Source organism: Syngnathoides biaculeatus, chromosome 18, assembly GCF_019802595.1.
Source record: "Syngnathoides biaculeatus isolate LvHL_M chromosome 18, ASM1980259v1, whole genome shotgun sequence".
In the NCBI taxonomy this organism is placed as follows: domain Eukaryota; kingdom Metazoa; phylum Chordata; class Actinopteri; order Syngnathiformes; family Syngnathidae; genus Syngnathoides; species Syngnathoides biaculeatus.
Window position 1 is genome coordinate 2,502,815 of NC_084657.1, and position 17,127 is coordinate 2,519,941.

General features: G+C 40.1%; 1 protein-coding gene across 3 annotated transcripts; it reads left to right on the top strand.

Annotated features, from left to right (window-relative positions):
• Positions 1-95: 95 nt before the first annotated feature.
• ei24 (EI24 autophagy associated transmembrane protein) lies at positions 96-15,895 on the top strand. Of its 3 annotated transcripts, XR_009792470.1 has the most exons (12): positions 96-249; positions 1,614-1,750; positions 5,326-5,471; positions 6,605-6,665; positions 6,796-6,862; positions 6,956-7,080; positions 12,724-12,843; positions 13,099-13,210; positions 13,285-13,396; positions 13,934-14,008; positions 14,168-14,452; positions 15,037-15,176. XR_009792470.1 is itself a non-coding variant. In XM_061803275.1 (11 exons), the coding sequence occupies exons 2-11, from the start codon at positions 1,709-1,711 to the stop codon at positions 15,197-15,199; spliced, it is 1,023 nt and encodes a 340-aa protein (XP_061659259.1). In that variant the 5' UTR covers positions 96-249; positions 1,614-1,708; the 3' UTR covers positions 15,200-15,891. The 3 variants fall into 3 exon arrangements, 2 of the variants coding, with proteins under 2 accessions (XP_061659259.1, XP_061659260.1); XM_061803275.1 differs by lacking the exon at positions 14,168-14,452 and having other exon boundaries at positions 15,037-15,891; XM_061803276.1 differs by lacking the exon at positions 14,168-14,452 and having other exon boundaries at positions 123-249; positions 1,617-1,750; positions 15,037-15,895.
• The last annotated feature ends 1,232 nt before the right edge of the window (positions 15,896-17,127 follow it).

The window sequence follows — 17,127 nt, forward strand, 5'->3', positions numbered from 1 at the left end:
CTCAAAACGGGCTCACACTACGTTTCATTTTCGTATTAAAGGGCACTTGCTTGACATGAAACAGATTGGGTTGATGCACCGATAAGAACTACATTTCCCATGATCCTTCAGAGTTGGAGTTTGCGCAATGGGTTTTCCCTCGGCCCTTGTCGTCTGGTCAGTGTTCTGCTTGTTGTTGTTGTCGGTCCCTTTTAGAGGGGCAGGAGAAAAAGCATCTACGTTAATATTTCCAATTACCTGGCGCATGAGGTAAGGAGCACAATGCCAACGGCCGAGCCCTTTCCTCGCGTGTTGAAATATTGTCTCTTGTTGCAATTTGTCACAAGAGTTACTGTATGTGTTGGCCATTGCCAGTTAGCTAGCAACATAAACAAACGTGCTAACAAGGTGCTGAAAGATTGGGAGAGCAGACATCAAATCCAGGCCGACATTTCAACACAAATGTTGACGGAACACGCCGTCGTGTGTCTTTACGGAAGGCTAACGTGAAACCACTTAAACGCTTGACCGAGACGGCGTGCTGACGTCAACTTAAAATAAAACAATAGTTTCTTTTTGGAGAATAGAAACTCCTTCATTTATACCCGTTACATCCTCCGCGTTTTGGTTTTAAATTTAATTCAACTATGTTTCAGACTAATATGTAACAACGCGAATGAGATTTTTACGGTTCTCATTCGTTGTCAAGTGAGCTAGTCCACTTGACTTTGGCTTGTGACGGTTACACGTCTTAAAAGACTTTCTTCTTTCATGTTCTTCATTGAAGATTACCAAATCCTTGATTTTGTATCTGTCTTTATCAATTGATCGTAGAGATTAGAGGTCACAGACAACCCACAATTAAATGTATTATATTGCCAAAAGTATTCACTCACCTGCCATTGTCTCGCACATCTTAAGTGACATTCCATTTCAATATGATGTCGGTCGACCCTTTTCAGCTATCACACAAACTCCTATGGGAATGCTAGCCACAAGGTTTAGGAGTGTGTTTATGGGAACGTTTGACCATTCTTCCGGAAATGCATTTGTGAGATCACACACTGATGATGGATGAGAAGGCTTGGCTTTCAATCTCTCCTCTAGTTCATCCCAAAAGGTGTTGTATTGGGTTGAGATCCGAACTTTGTGCAGGCTAGGTAAATTCTTCTCTCCAAACTCATCCATGTCTTTATGGACCTTGCTTTGTGCACCGGCGCAGAGACAGAAATTGAAGAACTATTCCCACAAAAGTGAGAAGCAAAATATTGGTTCCTTAGTTCCAGTGAAAGGAAGTGGAAGGGATTAGGCTATTTGCATGTAAACTGTGCTTCTACTTGCAAAAAAATCACATCACGAAACAACTTCTGGAATGGATTAATAGCGGTACCACTGTATTTGAATGAAGTCATAACTTCAAATTTTTGTCTTTCAGCTCTTGTGTTAGCGCTGGACATGTTTTACTAGTTATTAACACGTCTGTGTCTGGCACTTTTAACCTGGTACAGTTGCAGGTTTGAGTTTTACCAATTGTTAGATCTTCACATTCGGTTGTCTTTTGTATATAGGGTTAGGGTTAAGATAACCTTGCCACAGATCACATCCCTTATCTTTTTACATTATCTGTGTTATAGCAGGTTACTGGGGGATCTTCCTGCCATGAGAGTTGACTACCAAGTCAACCTACCCCCTTCCTTCTGCAGTTGATGGATCTCGGGCTTCCACAGAGATGACAGACAGTGTCAGGGCCTTCCTCCGCAATGTTGCGACGGTCAGCAACAACACACATGAACCCACAGCACGTAGCAAAAGTGTGCAGTTTACAGTTTACCGATACACCGACCCAATTTCCTGGGAAAAAAGTTTTTTTTTATTGCATTGGGACCTCCAAAGTTGAAAGTCTCTAATTTCATTCATTACATCAACAACATAACCATCATCATACATCACACAAAAAAAGTAAAACTGTGACAATTACAGTATAATAGGAAGTGGAAATTATTGTGACATAAGTAAGTTAATGTGCTGGTTTCTTCGTGTAGTGATCTTTGGCTAAAGTGCTTCAACTTAAATATAAGAATGGAATGAATAATATAGTGCTGTCAGCATAGTTTAGTGAGAATGTGAAGACTCACCTCTAACTCTGCATGTTTGTCACTATCACACGTTTTTTTTTTTTTTAAAACTGTTTAACCCATTTATTTACTTTTATAGATCATCCATATACAGTACTGGAGTCAACTATGCTATGTCACACATCAAGAGGGCAATTATAATGTTTTGTCTTATGTAGTGTATCGCTTTTTACAGCTTTGTTTCACACTTTTATGATGACCCTGGAATCGATTATTTTAAGTGTTGCAGTCATGAGAAAAAATATTTTGAAATCAGAATAAACTTTAGTTCAACCTGCTTTCCAGGACCGATTGACCTTGGAGTTTCCACTGTAGTAAGTATAAATAAGTCCCGTAAAGGTACTGAGAAATGCACAGTGGTCTTAGAAATTGCTTACCAAACCCATGTGTTCATTAATCAAATGCAAAACAAATTTCTTACCTGACATGCATGATAAATTATTCCTTAATCTTTCAGGCTTCAGAAAGAAATACAACATAAAGTAGTTTAAATAGGTTTTCCCAAAGAGGATTTTAGGCTCAGACTGAGTTGCAACTCTTCTGAGGGCATGTCGGGGTAATTCATCATTCATATTAACATTCTTTGTACTGATAAACAAAATTAGGAGGTGACAGGTGGGTTGTCTTGTTGAAGCTGAAATGTTAGTTCCTTGGTTTTTTTTTTTTTTTTCCTTTTAGCTTCTGCATTAGCCCAGTTGCGTCAGGAAAGGCATCTGGCGTAAAAGCTGTACCAAACAAATATGAGCGTTCATCTGAGATGACACACCGTGGCGACCCCTAATGGGACAAGCCGAAAGAAAGTCGGAGGCTTTTGCATTAGCCCATTTGAATTGGGCAGGTATCATATAATGAATCATTATATCCACCCCCCACCTGTATTTTAATATGAACTACATATTTGTAGAGTTCTTGCTCCATTTCAGTTTGGTCTCAAAAAGACTTCTCTGGGGGCTGTCAGTGAAAATCATGTCCGTCATGGTTGTGATATGAGAACCAACTCTTTTTGATTGTTGTATTTTGAATCACATTCGTGCTCTAGAATTTAATGAGCTGAATGGGAATTTTAAGATTCATCAAACCAATCAATTATGAGGTTGGCTAAACTGATTTAACCTTTTGGTCATAAAGTAAAAAAAAGTGTCTCAAAGAGCACTGCTGTCTATGCTTAAAGTGCGACTGTCATGAAATGGATGATTTTTGGCATATTATTAATGAAAAACTCACAGCCAATATGGTCCCATGTGTTTTTTCACCACAAAAAAATGATTTTGACGTATACAGCTTTTTGTAACTCCCGCCATGAAAATCCTCTCGAGGGATGAGTTTTCGAGAAGAAGCAGGAAGTGACGCAAAGGACAGAGGCGCCCCCAAGTGGACTCCTTTGTGACCATTAGTTTTACCTCCGGGAAGGTAGCTCGTTGTTCCTTCGTGTTAGCCAAAATGCTGGCTCGTTGCATTGCTGGACATTGTTTTAACACTCGGGAGAATGGATTTACCCTTCATATATTTGCAAGAGACACGGTTCATCGTGAAAAATGGATTGCAGAGGACGAGAGCTTCGTGGGTTCCAAATGACAGGTAGGGTGTATACAGCTACTAAAAAAAAAAAATACTAGTTTGGGGCGGACCACGTAATCGGTCTCTCATAACGTAACAAAAGGTCCGTGTACGAAATGTGTCGATGTGAGCGTCGGACGACGTCAGGCTGCCGCGTCGCTTCGCCGAGAAGCCGTGGGGCTTCGAAACAATACTGTCATATTGCCCCGGTAACTTCACTCGGTTGTGTGGTGTTGTCCTTTTCGAAAAGAGCTTCGGTGTCAGAAGGGGCGTCAGAAAAATCAGAACATCTCTGTTGTTCGGCTTCCGTAGTAGCAGGCACTGCGCGTTTTCAACGGCGGAAGTGACGATGACGTCAAGGACAGAGGACATGACTAATATGGCGACCACTTGGATGTCGAGGGACAACTTTGCGCATGGATGACGCACAATCCACTCACATTTATTTTTTCGTATAGACATTGTAGTGAATACTGTTATATGTAATTTTCATTGCAATATCTATTTTAGAATGTTTATAGGGATGACAGTCCCACTTTAAAGAATGATATGAAAACAGATTTATTTTAGCTGTAGACAGTATTTTAGTAACACATAAGCCCTACGTCTTCTTGTCTCTAGACCCCAGCATCGTGCAACAACACCAACATTTATTAATGGACTGTTAGTTACATCTGCTGTTGCAAAAAAGCAGGAATGGCTTCTGCTTATTGCACTTGTAACATATTACTTACATCTGGCAGAGCCCTTGCAGCTCCAAAATCATCTATTTTCAGAAAACTAACGAAAAAAACCTTGAGCCAATAACATGGAAGTGAATATGTGCCATCAGGATTTGAATTTGAAATGCCACAGAAAACAGGATTTGAATTTCAAATGTAAAGTGATCACATTTTCAATAGTTGCTACAATTCGCTGTCTGAAATTCAACCGGCTACAGTTCGCTGTCTTAAATTCACCCTCTGTGCCACCAGGCAGGGTTACTTCAGGTCAGAACCGAACACCCAGCCAATCACAGTTACGCTTTCTTAGTCACGTGACGTCACATACTAAGAAAGCCTGAAGTAACCCTGCCTGGTGGCGCAGACGGTGAATTTTACACAGCGAATTATAGCCAGTTGAATTTCAGCGAATTGTAGCAACCATTGAAAATGTGATCATTTTACATTTCATATTGAAATCCTGTTTTCTGTGGCATTTCAAATTCAAATCCTGATAGCATTAATTTACTTCCATACAATAACACTTCACATTAACATCAACATTAATTGCAATGTGAAAGAGAGCGAGCCATTTTCTACATGGGGACAGACAAATAGTAGATATTTGTATTTGTATTACCACTTTATTTTAGTGAATAATAAAGATATGGCAAAAATGTTCTTCCATTATCTTTGTATGATACCGACCATTCCTTCCAACTATTCCATTTCCAACAAGCAAGCCTGAAATTGACAAGAAGTGTTGACAATACATATCGTGTAGAAACTTTGGAACTAAAAATTTGATCCATGGACATTTTGGTGTAAACATCAGACCCAAGAATGTGACATGTGAAATATGCCTTTATTTTGTGTCAAATGTTGTCATTGTTTTTGTAACTGCCGTTTAGAGTTAAAAATGTATATTATCTTTCTCACTTGGGACCTTACAGGGGATCAAGGACTCGATATTGGGAATTGGAACCATCTCCAAGCTGGATGCACGCATCCAGCAGAAAAGGGAGGAACAGCGGCGGAGAAGGGCCAGCGGGGCTTTGGCACAGAGACGGGCTCAGAGTGAGGAGCGTAAACCAGACAAGTGTGTCTAACAGTTACATTGATTCTAAAGATGACAGTCCAAACCTCTCCTTGGTGCTGTGGTGGGAAAGTACCTGTTCAATAGCACCTTAACAATTATGGATGTACCTGTATTTGATATCTTTTTGCATACTGTGGATCCTCAGAACAGTTTGCAGTCATAACACTTGAAATTTGACCCAAAATTGTAATTATAATACTGTTTAAAGATGTCACTGATGGTGTAGTGGTAGACACAGATTATGTTGGACCTTTGAGTTCCTATTATGAATGCAGCGTCTCCCACACTAATCAACACTTGTCATGTCGATGGAGATTGTACAGTACATGTACATCCATGAAACATTAGTCAGGGATTGCTGATATTTGATGTGAGGTTAGTGCAAGGGGTGTCCCGAGGCAATCTTTGAAGTCAGAAATAGTTTTGATGTCATAAAAAAACGTGTATTAGATTGAATCAGACAGGATCTAAAATCTCTGATTTTATCGCTCTTTTACAAGCACGCCGTTCCATTCTCCGTTCCAGTTTGCTAATATATAATATAGTAGCAAGGAGCAAAAGTGAATATTGCTTTCTTAGTCTTTTATGGACGCTGCAGTTGAAATTCCCTCTAAAATGAAATATCAGGGAATTACTCTTACTGAATCTTTTGATATATCACAGACTTAGTGTCTGTTTTTCTTCAGAAAAATTGCGAGCGCCAAGCTAACATACAATGAATGAAATACAGCAGGGATAAGCTAACAAGAATTAGCATCTACCTCGCTGCACTTGAGGGTTAGAGGTAAGCTATTTGATAAAATAATGTTTATTCAAATTATTCAATGTAGTTCATTCCTGTTTAAAATAAATATAATATAATAGTAAAAAGCTGTCATTTGAACCTGGGTGCGTAGACTTTTTATGTCCTCTGTACGCATGCTAGGTGATAGGCTCAACACCGGTCCTAGGTCTGTTAAAAGAATTAGAAGAAACACGGGTGGACTAATAAGTCTATCTGTGACCACATATGGGTAATGTGTAAAGTAAAAAAATGAAGAATTAAATTAGTTTGGTTTGGTTATTAAGTTTGGTTTGGTTAAGAACAGAATTATAGCATATACTTCAGTTATTTTGATTTTTTTTTTTTGTAGTGACCCCAAAGTAGCCAGCAGGATCTTTCAGTGCTGTGCCTGGAACGGAGGAGTCTTCTGGGTAAGAACTTCAACCTACTTTGCTCTTTTCTGAGTATCTCTGCGATGATCACGCTTAAGCCTGAAACCTTGGAAAAGTGAATCGAAGGTCTGACTCAAAATCTAAGATTTGAATCTTGTTTTCTTTTCAGCTCAGTCTGTTTCTCTTTTACCGGGTGTTTATCCCTCTACTTCAGTCTCTCTCTGCTAAAATTATCGGTATGTACTGTATATAAGGCTTTAAAAGGACTTAATGAAGGATTACCCAGTAGTGAAATACGCCTGTCAGGCAAATGTTTGTCTTTGCTCCAGGTGACCCTTCGCTCCATGGTAGTATCTGGTCATGGTTAGAGTTCATACTGACTTCTGTCTTCAGTGCTCTCTGGGTTCTCCCATTGTTTGTCCTCAGCAAGATTGTCAATGCCATCTGGTTTCAGGTACGTCCCTGTTGTAAAATTGTCTAATGTTCCAATATTTTTACTACCACTTGTCTTGTTGAGGGTCTTTTAACACTCAGAAGCAGACTGTGATGTACTTTCATTTGAACCAAAAATCTCAGTTTCGTCTTAGAGAAAATAACAGTTCAAGTCCATCACACCTTACCATTCCCATAGACCTGGGGTCAGAAACCAGAAAGAGAGCCATAAACGGCATACATAAACATTATGTATCTTGGTTTGAAAGCGGCGTGATAGAGCTGCTTGCCCATTGGCTATCGGCCTGCATCTTCTTGGCATCCCATTGGCTTGGAGGGACCTCAATCTTTACCCATGATGCTCTTCGTTTCCCTTTGACACTCCAGCTTCACTGAATCACACGCTAGGGTAGGGGTCAGGAACCTTTTAGGGTGGGAGAGCCATAAATGGCAAATATTTTAAAACATAATTCCAAAAGGGTATACAATATTTTTAAAACTAAATACAAGTATATTTGTGCATTTTATGTAAGACCAACACCTTAAGAGTACAATAAGTCTCAAAATTCACTGAAATAACATGATGCTGTTGCTAACCAATGATGACAAAAGTACTTCTTACCATTAATGCAACTTCTTTGCTGATGGCTTTGTCGTCCGTTTGCTACGTCATTAAATTAAACTTCATGCAGCCTTTGAGACTTCCATCCGTTATTTGTGAACAAAGGTTGGTCTTAATGTTTTTTTTAAATGTGAGAAAGACTTTTCATATACATAGGTAAAACCAAACATTGTGAGTACAGCAATAGTCACACGCCGCACTGTGTTGTATGTGACGGGAAGTGCGTTTCAAGTTTTCACAATCAGCTTGCCTGCAGGTTTTATTTTTTTCATTTCTCCCCACTTATGTGCGCTCGCCAACAACACTTGCCGAAAGAGGCATATCTTTATGTAAAAAAAAAATTCCGGTGGTGAGCGGCGTAAAACCACGCTGTCATTATAAACCACATTGATAGGCTGTGTAAGGACTAACATTTGTAATTATGAGTGTACTCATTTAAGAGTGGAGGGGGCGGTGCAAGGTAAACTAGGAAGAAGAGTGCGTGGCACCCCTCCTGTATAAGTATGTCATCATGAAGGCTCTGTGAACCATACGCAACCACCAAAAGAGCTAGGTATGGCTCGCAAGCCATAGGTTCCCAACCCTTGCCATAGACATTTATTATTTAAATATAAATAAATGCTAAAGTTAATAAAAATAAAATTAAATCTGTGTTGTAACAGTTACCTTGAAAAGTAACTTAGTTACTTGACTAATTACTTGATCTTAAAAGCAACTTACTTTATTGATTAATTAATTACAAAGCATTTTAAGTTGGAAAAAAATCTTTATTTTCAGTACCAACTACAAGCACCTGCCAAGTGGCGATAATATGACCAATCCACAGAAAAAAAAGAAAATAGCTTAACTGTACCTCCACTACTTGGTCATGTATGCCACACAAGTTACAGAATCATGTCATCAACATAACTTAAATATTAGTGTCGATCAAGCCACATTAAATCAGCAACTTAATGCTGACAGCACATGCCAAAACAATACAGTAAGTTCCAAACTACAATGGGGAAGATACATACAGTGCCCTCCATAATTATTGGCACCCCCGGTTAAGATGTCTAAAAATTAAAATAAATTCAGTGTTTATTGCAGAAGAATACTGTCACACTGAAAATTTTAGGAAAATGTAACCTTCAACTCAAATGAATTGTAAGAAAATAAAAAAATCCCTGACTAAAAAATAATTATTTTTCATTAAATCACCTGTTCCACAATTATTTGGCACCCTTAACAATTCCCAGGAAATAAATATAATTGGAGCATTTCTGTCATTTCTACAGTAGTTTACAAAGTTTACCAGAGTATGTGGTAATTCATCACTTCCTGTTTCCCTGGGGTATGAATATGACGTGACAAAGAGGCCATTTCTCTTATCCACTCTTAAACATGGGAAAGACAACGGAACACAGCATACAAGTGAGGCAGATGTGCGTCGACCTTCACAGGTCAGGCAGAGGCTACAAGAAGATTGCCACTCAACTGCAGCTGCCCATATCCACTGTGAGAGGAATAATTAAGAAGTTCAAAATAACTGGAACAGTGGTAAACAAGCCTGGACGAGGACCCAAGTTTATTTTGCCACCACGCACAGTGAGGAGGAGGATGGTAAGAGAAATCAAAAGATCTCCAAAGCTCACTGTTACAGAATTACAACAAATGGTAGCATCCCGGGGTCACAAAGTCTCCAAATCAAACATCAGGCGCTGTCTACACGCCAACAAGCTGTTTGGGAGGCATGCACGGAGAAAAACTTGCCTCACTCACAATCATAAACGTCTGGAGTTCGCCAAGCAGTTTTGGGGCTTCAACTGAGACTGTGTGCTTTGGTCGGATGAGACCAAGATTGAGCTTTTTGGCAACAAACACTCTCAAGTGGGTCTGGCGTGCCACGAAAGATGCGCATGCTGAAAAGCACCTCATACCCACTGTGAAGTATGGGGTTGGGTCAGTGATGCTGTGGGGCTGTTTCGCTTCCAAAGGCCCTGGGAAACTTGTGAGGGGGCATGGCATCATGAATGCTTTGAAATACCAGGACATTTTAAATCAAAATCTGTTGCCCTCTGCCCGAAAGATGAAGATGGGTCGTCACTGGGTCTTTCACCAAGACAATGACCCTAAACATATGGCCAAATCTACACAGAAATGGTTCACCAGACACAAAATCAAGCTCTTCTTACGGCCGTCTCGGTCCCCAGACCTCAACCCCATTGAAAACCTGTGGGGTGAGCTGAAGAGGCGAGGACCCAGGTTTCTGGATGATTTAGAGAGATTCTGCAAAGAGGAATGGCTGAAGATCCCTTTTTCTATCTTTTCCCATCTTGTGAAACATTATAGGAGAAGATTAGGTGCTGTTTTGTTGGCAAAAGGGGGTTGTACAAAGTATTAGTATAATTGTGACACATTACTTGATGTCAAATAATTATTTCTTTATGTGGGATTTTTTTCCCCACTGAATAAATGCACTTGTATCGAAGGGTGGATTTTTCTTTTTTTTTCCATTACATTATAGGAGAAGATTAGGTGCTGTTTTGTTGGCAAAAGGGGGTTGTACAAAGTATTAACACCAGGGGTGCTCATAATTGTGACACATTATTTGATGTCAAATAATTATTTCTTTATGTGGGATTTTTTTTCCCCACTGAATAAATGCACTTGTATCGAAGGGTGGATTTTTCTCTTTTTTTCCCATTAGCGTCCCATATTATTTAGGGAAAAAAAAATATTAGAAAGCTAAAAAACACATCTTAACCAGGGGTGCCAATAATTACGGAGAGCACTGAATTTGAACACCTTGTGATTTTGCAAGTTCTCCCACATTGAACTCATGGAGGAGTCTCAAATTTGCATCTCAGGTGCATGTCCGCTGTGAGAGACATTATCAAAAACACGTTAACTTGTAGGGCATCTGTGAAAGTTAAGCTACTGTGGGTCGAAGAAGAAGAGGAAAGTGGATTCTTTGTCAGAAAGAGAAAAGGAAAGCACAGAGCTGACAATTAGTGTAGGGGCTTTGTTGGGACTTTGACATAAAAGCGCTCAGGATTTGGTTGACATGATCCATCCATCCATCTTCTACCGGTTTTCCTTGTTGGGTTGCGGAGGCAATAGGTTTAGCAAGGATGCTCAGAATTCCCTTTCCCCAGCAACTTCATCCAGCTCTTTTGGGGGGGATCACAAGGTATTTCTCTTGTCAGCCGAGAAACGTAGTCATCCTTGGGGTCTCTTTCCGGTGGGACATGCCCGGAAAATCTCACCAGGGAGGCCTCCAGGAGGCATCCGAATCAGATGTGACAGCCACGTCATCTGTCTCCTCTCAATGCGGAGGAGCAGGGGCTCGACACTGAGCCCCTCCTGGATGACCGAGCTTCTCACCCTATCTCTAAGGGAGAGCCCAGACACCTTGTGGAGGAAGCTCATTTTGCTTGGTTCCGGGATCTTGTTCGTTTAGTCACGACCCACAGCTCGTGACCATAGGTGAGGGTAAGAACATAGATTGACTGGTAAATTGAGAGCTTCGCCTGTGTGACTTTTCTGAAGCTATAGCATCACTGACAGCACCATCTGCCACCTGGGCTTCCTGCTCACTCACCATACTGTTATTGTCATCTTATTTAGTGGAAAGTGTCTTTGAGTGTTGAGTAACGTTGTAAACGTTTAATGTATTACTACTGCTATGATGAAATTAAAAAAAGTTTTATTAATTGCATTACAGAGGGAATGTGTGTGTGTGTGTGTGTGTCTGTGTGTGTGTGTGTGTATATATATATATATATATATACATACATACATACATTATACACATTTATTAATTTATATATATATTTCAATTGTGTGGTTGTTTTCATGTACTTGAATGACTTAAAATTAGCCATTGTTTTTAAGGACCGCAAGGAAGTTAGGACTTGCTGTTAAAGTCATTGGAATAGACTCACTGCATAGTATGTCGTTCCTCTGGCACCCATAGTACAAGTACATCGCGCCTTGGTAGGTCAAACGAACAAATAACTCTTCAGTTCCTCAGTACACCAGTTCAAGAATGAATCACTTACGGCCTTCCCATTCCTGCATGTCGCTGCTTGACGGTGGATGCTCATTGGTCATTCGCCGAATGCTCAGAATTGAGAGATGTTGCAACAGTTCCGTTTCTGCTCCCAGGTGACTCGCTCGCCTTACTAACCAGGTGGTGAGTGGCCAAGCAAAAACAGAAAATTATTTCATAAACTGAGTTGATTCAGTTTGTTCACTGAATAGATTCGTTCTTAATAATGAATCGTTCGCGAATGTATCAACACTAGTTTGTGCTACATAAGTGATTTTTAGATTCAACAAGCAGCGCTGACGGGCACATCGACAAATTTAGCACCCCTGACTGAAGTACGGGGATCTTTTGTCACATTCTGAGAGGATTACGCCCTCCCTCCCCCTAACTATAGTTTATTTATTTATTTATTTTTAAGTAGCTCTATACACACCTACCTGTCATTTGGAACCCACGAAGCTCTTGTCCTTTGCACCTGTGCAATCCATTTTTCACGACGAACGGAGTAAAAATGTTTGAACAATTTTCCAGGAATACAATGATGCGGGATTTTGGCTAACAAAACAAAAAGCTACCTTCCAGCAGCTAAAACTACGATAAACACACGAGCCCACCTGAGTGCACTGCTGCTGTTAACGTCACTTCCTGCTTCTTCTCCAAAATAAATCCCTCAAGAGGATTTTCATGGCAGGAGTAACAAAAAGCCATATACGTCAAAATCACGTTTTGTCGTGAAAAAATTGATTTGTCCATTCAAGGTGCCATTTTTCCCCATTAATAACATGCTAAAAATCATGCATTTTGTGACAGTGGGGCTCGAACTCCATTTTATAAGAACTGTGTTCAATGGGTTGAGGGATTAATTTTAATGGGTGGCAGATTATTTTAAACATGGATGGGGTGTAATTTTTCTGCTATGAGCACATGAAAAATGTTTGGATTTTTGTCCATAGTAACGTGTCATACAGACGCTCACATTTTGTATCTTTATAGTTATGTACTTGTTGCAGGATATTGCTGACTTGGCATTTGAAGTGTCCGGTTGTAAAGCGCAGTCCTTCCCCAGCGTCAGCAAGATCATCGCAGATATGCTATTCAACCTCCTCCTCCAGGCACTCTTTCTCATTCAGGTTTGCACCATGTATGCTTTGTCTTTTGCTTCTCAGACCAACAGACATCAAATATTTCAGTGTGATTTGTTTCCTACAGTGAACTCTGTTGAACACTTTGGTGTGGCACTGAACACTTTCTTTTTTTGGTTTTTGCTTGGTTTATTTATGACAAAATGTTATTTATAAATGGAAAAGAGGTTAATATCTCCAAGCTAAACTCACAAAAGATGAGTTATTTCATATTGAATGCCACTGTGTTTCTATGTCCTTTAGGGTATGATTGTTAGCCTATTTCCCATTGACGCCATTGGACAGATGGTCAGCCTACTGCACATGTCTCTGCTCTATTCCCTGTACTGTTTTGAGTACCGCTGGTTCAACCACGGTGAGCTATCTCAATACTTCCAATACAAACGTGATGCATATGTAATATCAAACTAAACCTAGCTGATGTTTAAGGCATTGAGATGCACCAAAGGCTGTCCAATATTGAGAGGAACTGGCCATATTACTTTGGCTTTGGTTTGCCCATGGCTTTGTTGACTGCCTTGCCTTCATCATACATCATCAGGTAAGACCTCGATTCCCCTGGGATGTGTGCCTCATGTTCCGTCACTGCCTTGATGATGGTTTGTCTATCAAGATAATTAGCTACAGTAATCGTTGGGTGTGTTTATTATATTAATCATTTTATCTCTTACCCGAGTATTAAATAACCAGAAAAATCAATGGTCACTTTTATGCAATGGCAATATTTTGCGAGTGAATGAGATGTAGCAAAACTATAAAACAGTCAGATCAAAGACACTGCTCAATCAAGTGATTGCTCATCTGGATTAAAGAAACTTTTTTGCGGTGAGGTGACCTTGATGCGCTGTGGTTGAAATAAATGTTGAGGAAAGTAAGAGCGGGACAAGGAGGAATTGTCATTTATACTCACCAATGCTGTTTTGTCCCATTTAACAAGCCTGATGATTATTTAGAATAAATGTAATTTACAAACTTAGTACAAAGCATAGCCTTCGGGGTACTAATCGAGTAACAAAGAATCACAAAGGGATATATTATTTAAAAAGAGAGCTTTTCTGATTTATTTTGTTCCATGTAGTGGCTGCTTGTTTTCCATCCTCTTCCCTCTTTTCATCATCAGCGCTAATGAGGCCAAGACACCAACAAAGCTGTAGTAAGTTATAAAAATAAAGCAACTTTTTTTAAAGGTCTAATCCAGAGTGACTAGCTAAAATTTCAATAAAAAAAATACTGAAAAAATTCTCAACACAACAGAAATGGAATAAAATAGCGTCAAACTCTGTCTCAAGATTTTGTTTGAAATGTCACACAGATTGGGCAATTTCGGGTACTCTCCGGAATGTGACGTCACTTCACGACAACAGAGTGAAAAAGCTAGGAACGATAATGAGGAAGTGTGTTGCATACGGCTGTTCTCTGTCAAACGCTGACGGACTCAGCCTACATGAATGGCCGAAAGATGAACTGGACCAGGTTTGTGAAGACAAAGCGGGTGCATTGGACTTACAAATCAAAGTGGAGTTGCAATATGTTCCAAGCATCTCACGGAGGACTGCTTTGAAAACCCTTTACAGTGTTCACTTGGCTTCGGTAGCAAGTGAGTACATACCGTTCACTTATTTAGTGTTGACAACTATCTACAGTGAAGAAAATAAGTAATTGTACACCCTGCTATATTGCAAGTTCTAGGGGCATACACCTCTACTAGGTGTTAAGTGTTGGGTCCCTTACCTATGTTCTAGTTATTTAGCTGTTGCAGTCGATGTGTCGCCGGTCACTGTGTTCCATGTCTTTGGAGTTCAATAAACACTCATCTCTTCGGAAACCCTTGTGATCTCTTATGCACGCGCAAGAAGCCAGTAGCATTTACACATGCCATAAAAACTTTTTCATCACTGCTGCTTCTCTAAATCCCACTCGCGTGTATCATTGTCTATATAGGAAGCCATTTCTGTACTGGGTTGTCTCGGTGTGATGTCACACGGAAGCAGAAAATGTGCACTTTGGCGCTAATTTATTTCATTTCTGTTGCGGTGACAATTTTTTAAATATATTTTTTTAAGAAAAATTAGCTACATTGCATGATAGACAAATAAAATAATTTCCTCTTGATTAGACCTTCAATCATTTGATTGTGTTGTTCCCCTTGCTGAGTCATACATTGTGTTTCCCAATTTGTAGCCATTTTCAGCTGCGTCTCTTCTCGCTAGTGGTGTTAATCAGCAACAAGCTTTTTCACAAGACGGTCCACCTGCAGTCCTCAATGACATTGTCAACATCCTCGGAGAGACTCGCATCCCCCAACGCCTCCCCGGTCCGACAAAGACTTCTGCCAACCCAGTGATGATGATGATGATGATGATGATGCATGAAGGAACCTTGCTTAATGTGACAAAGATTTTTCCAGAAGGATTTCCTTATTGTGTTTTACAGCACTGGGCTTACATGTTTTTACTCCTCTTTGGCCCTTTTATTAATATTCATTTGTCCACTATGTCAGTGTGACATATAAATTCCCTGTGCCTCACACTCAAAACACATAATGCACACAAAATTTTTTTTTTTTTTTTTTTTTTTTTTTTTTCACTCATTTTGTATAACGTGCCATTTCGGTGACTGTCCTTTAAAAAAAATAGCAGCACAATAAATCAAATAAGTATAAATAAAAAAGATTTTTTTCTGGAATGGAGACTATTTGGCATTTAGGAAGAAACATGTTTCCTTTTAGAAGCAACCGGGTTATTTGATGGTGGAAGTTTCAGATGTTCCTGTGACTGTCAGGTTATGGTGTGGCGGCAGTTCCAGGAAGTGTGATGTTAAGTCAGTGGGTATTTTTTTTTTAAATAAATTAAAAAATTTTAAAAACGAGCTGTTAAGTGAGGAGGTGAAATGATTTGGGACCATCCTATGTTTACTTTCCCAAGTTTCCTCAAATTAAAGTGGGAGCTGTATTCATTGCCAACTACAGGACGGTTGGTTTAGTCTTCATAAACTTATTCAGTGATAAATTTCATGATGCCGCCAAGCTAAAAAACTGTGTTCATGTTGCAGTGCAACAAGTCTTAAAAACTTAATAATGAAAACACTAAAATTTTACCTGTTTCCTCTAGCATTTTACAGAGTGGACACGAGGATAGAGTTGGTGCGAAAAGTAATCAGAAAACCTTAAATTTTTCACTATTGCAGCTATTTGCTAAAACCATTTATGTTAATTTTTTTTCCCTCAGATGTACTCACAGCACCCCATATTGACAAAAAAAAAAAAAAAGAATTGTTGACATTTTCGCAGATTAAAGAAAAACTGTAAAACCACAGAGTCGTAAGTATTAAGACTGCTCAGTGTTTAGTAGAAACACCCTGACTCTGGTGTGGGCAGTGTGGGATCGATTTGTGCCCTGTGACTGATTGGCGATCAGTTGAGGGTTTCGTCCGCTTTTCGCCAAATTTTAGCTGGGAATGGCTCCGGCACTCTCGTGACCCATGTGAGCAAAAGTGGCTTGGAAAATTGACACACTTTCAAGCTAATACAGCCAGGATTCATTTTGGAATGATGCAACAAGTTTTTCCACTCCTGGATTTGGGGACACTCTGACTTTCCTCTCAGATTCTTTTGAGTTCTGTTAGGTTCGGTGGTGAATGTTGGTGGAGAGGTATTTTCAGGTCACTCCAGAGATGCTCAATTGGGGTTCATTCAGGGTTATGGCTGGGGCATTCAAAAATAATAAGTATAACCACACCTGCTTGGCGCTTCTCACTGTGTGCAACACCGGAGTGGAAGCCAGTCCAACCCCTCTCAAGAAGACTGGTACCAGAACCCAAACTGTCTGTGTGTAGGTGAGCCCGACTCTACGTATGTAGTTGGAACTTCTCTACCTCACACACAAACGTGGGTCATTCTCTACCAGTGAGGTGACATTTCAGCTCCCTAGTTGCAGCTTCTTTAGCCGGATCGGATTGCCCAGGTCCCTGCCTTTGGCCGTTGCCAAGCTCATATTGCACCTGACCCCTATGGCCCTCACACGGGTGGTGAGCCCATGGAAAGTGTCCAGGCCCAGCCACCAGGTGCTCTCCTTCGAGCCCCACCTCCAGGCTTGGTTACCCACGTGCATGCGGGCAAGGGAAACCTAGATCCAATATTTTTCTTCATCGTGGGTGTTTTATGGAGTTGAACTTTGTCGGGTCCTTCGCCGAGGACAGTCATTTCCAACCGTTATAGAGCCAAGGCACATATTTTAGCATTGAGAAATCCCACTACACACCAACAAAAGTAAA

Bases quoted from the DNA above. Each gene is read 5' to 3' on its own strand.
- ei24 (XM_061803275.1), top strand. From the start codon at position 1,709: ATGACAGACAGTGTCAGGGCCTTCCTCCGCAATGTTGCGACG. The intron at 12,844-13,098 runs GTTTGCACCATG...TATGTCCTTTAG, and splicing joins AGGCACTCTTTCTCATTCAG to GGTATGATTGTTAGCCTATT. The intron at 13,397-13,933 runs GTAAGACCTCGA...TGTTCCATGTAG, and splicing joins CCTTCATCATACATCATCAG to TGGCTGCTTGTTTTCCATCC.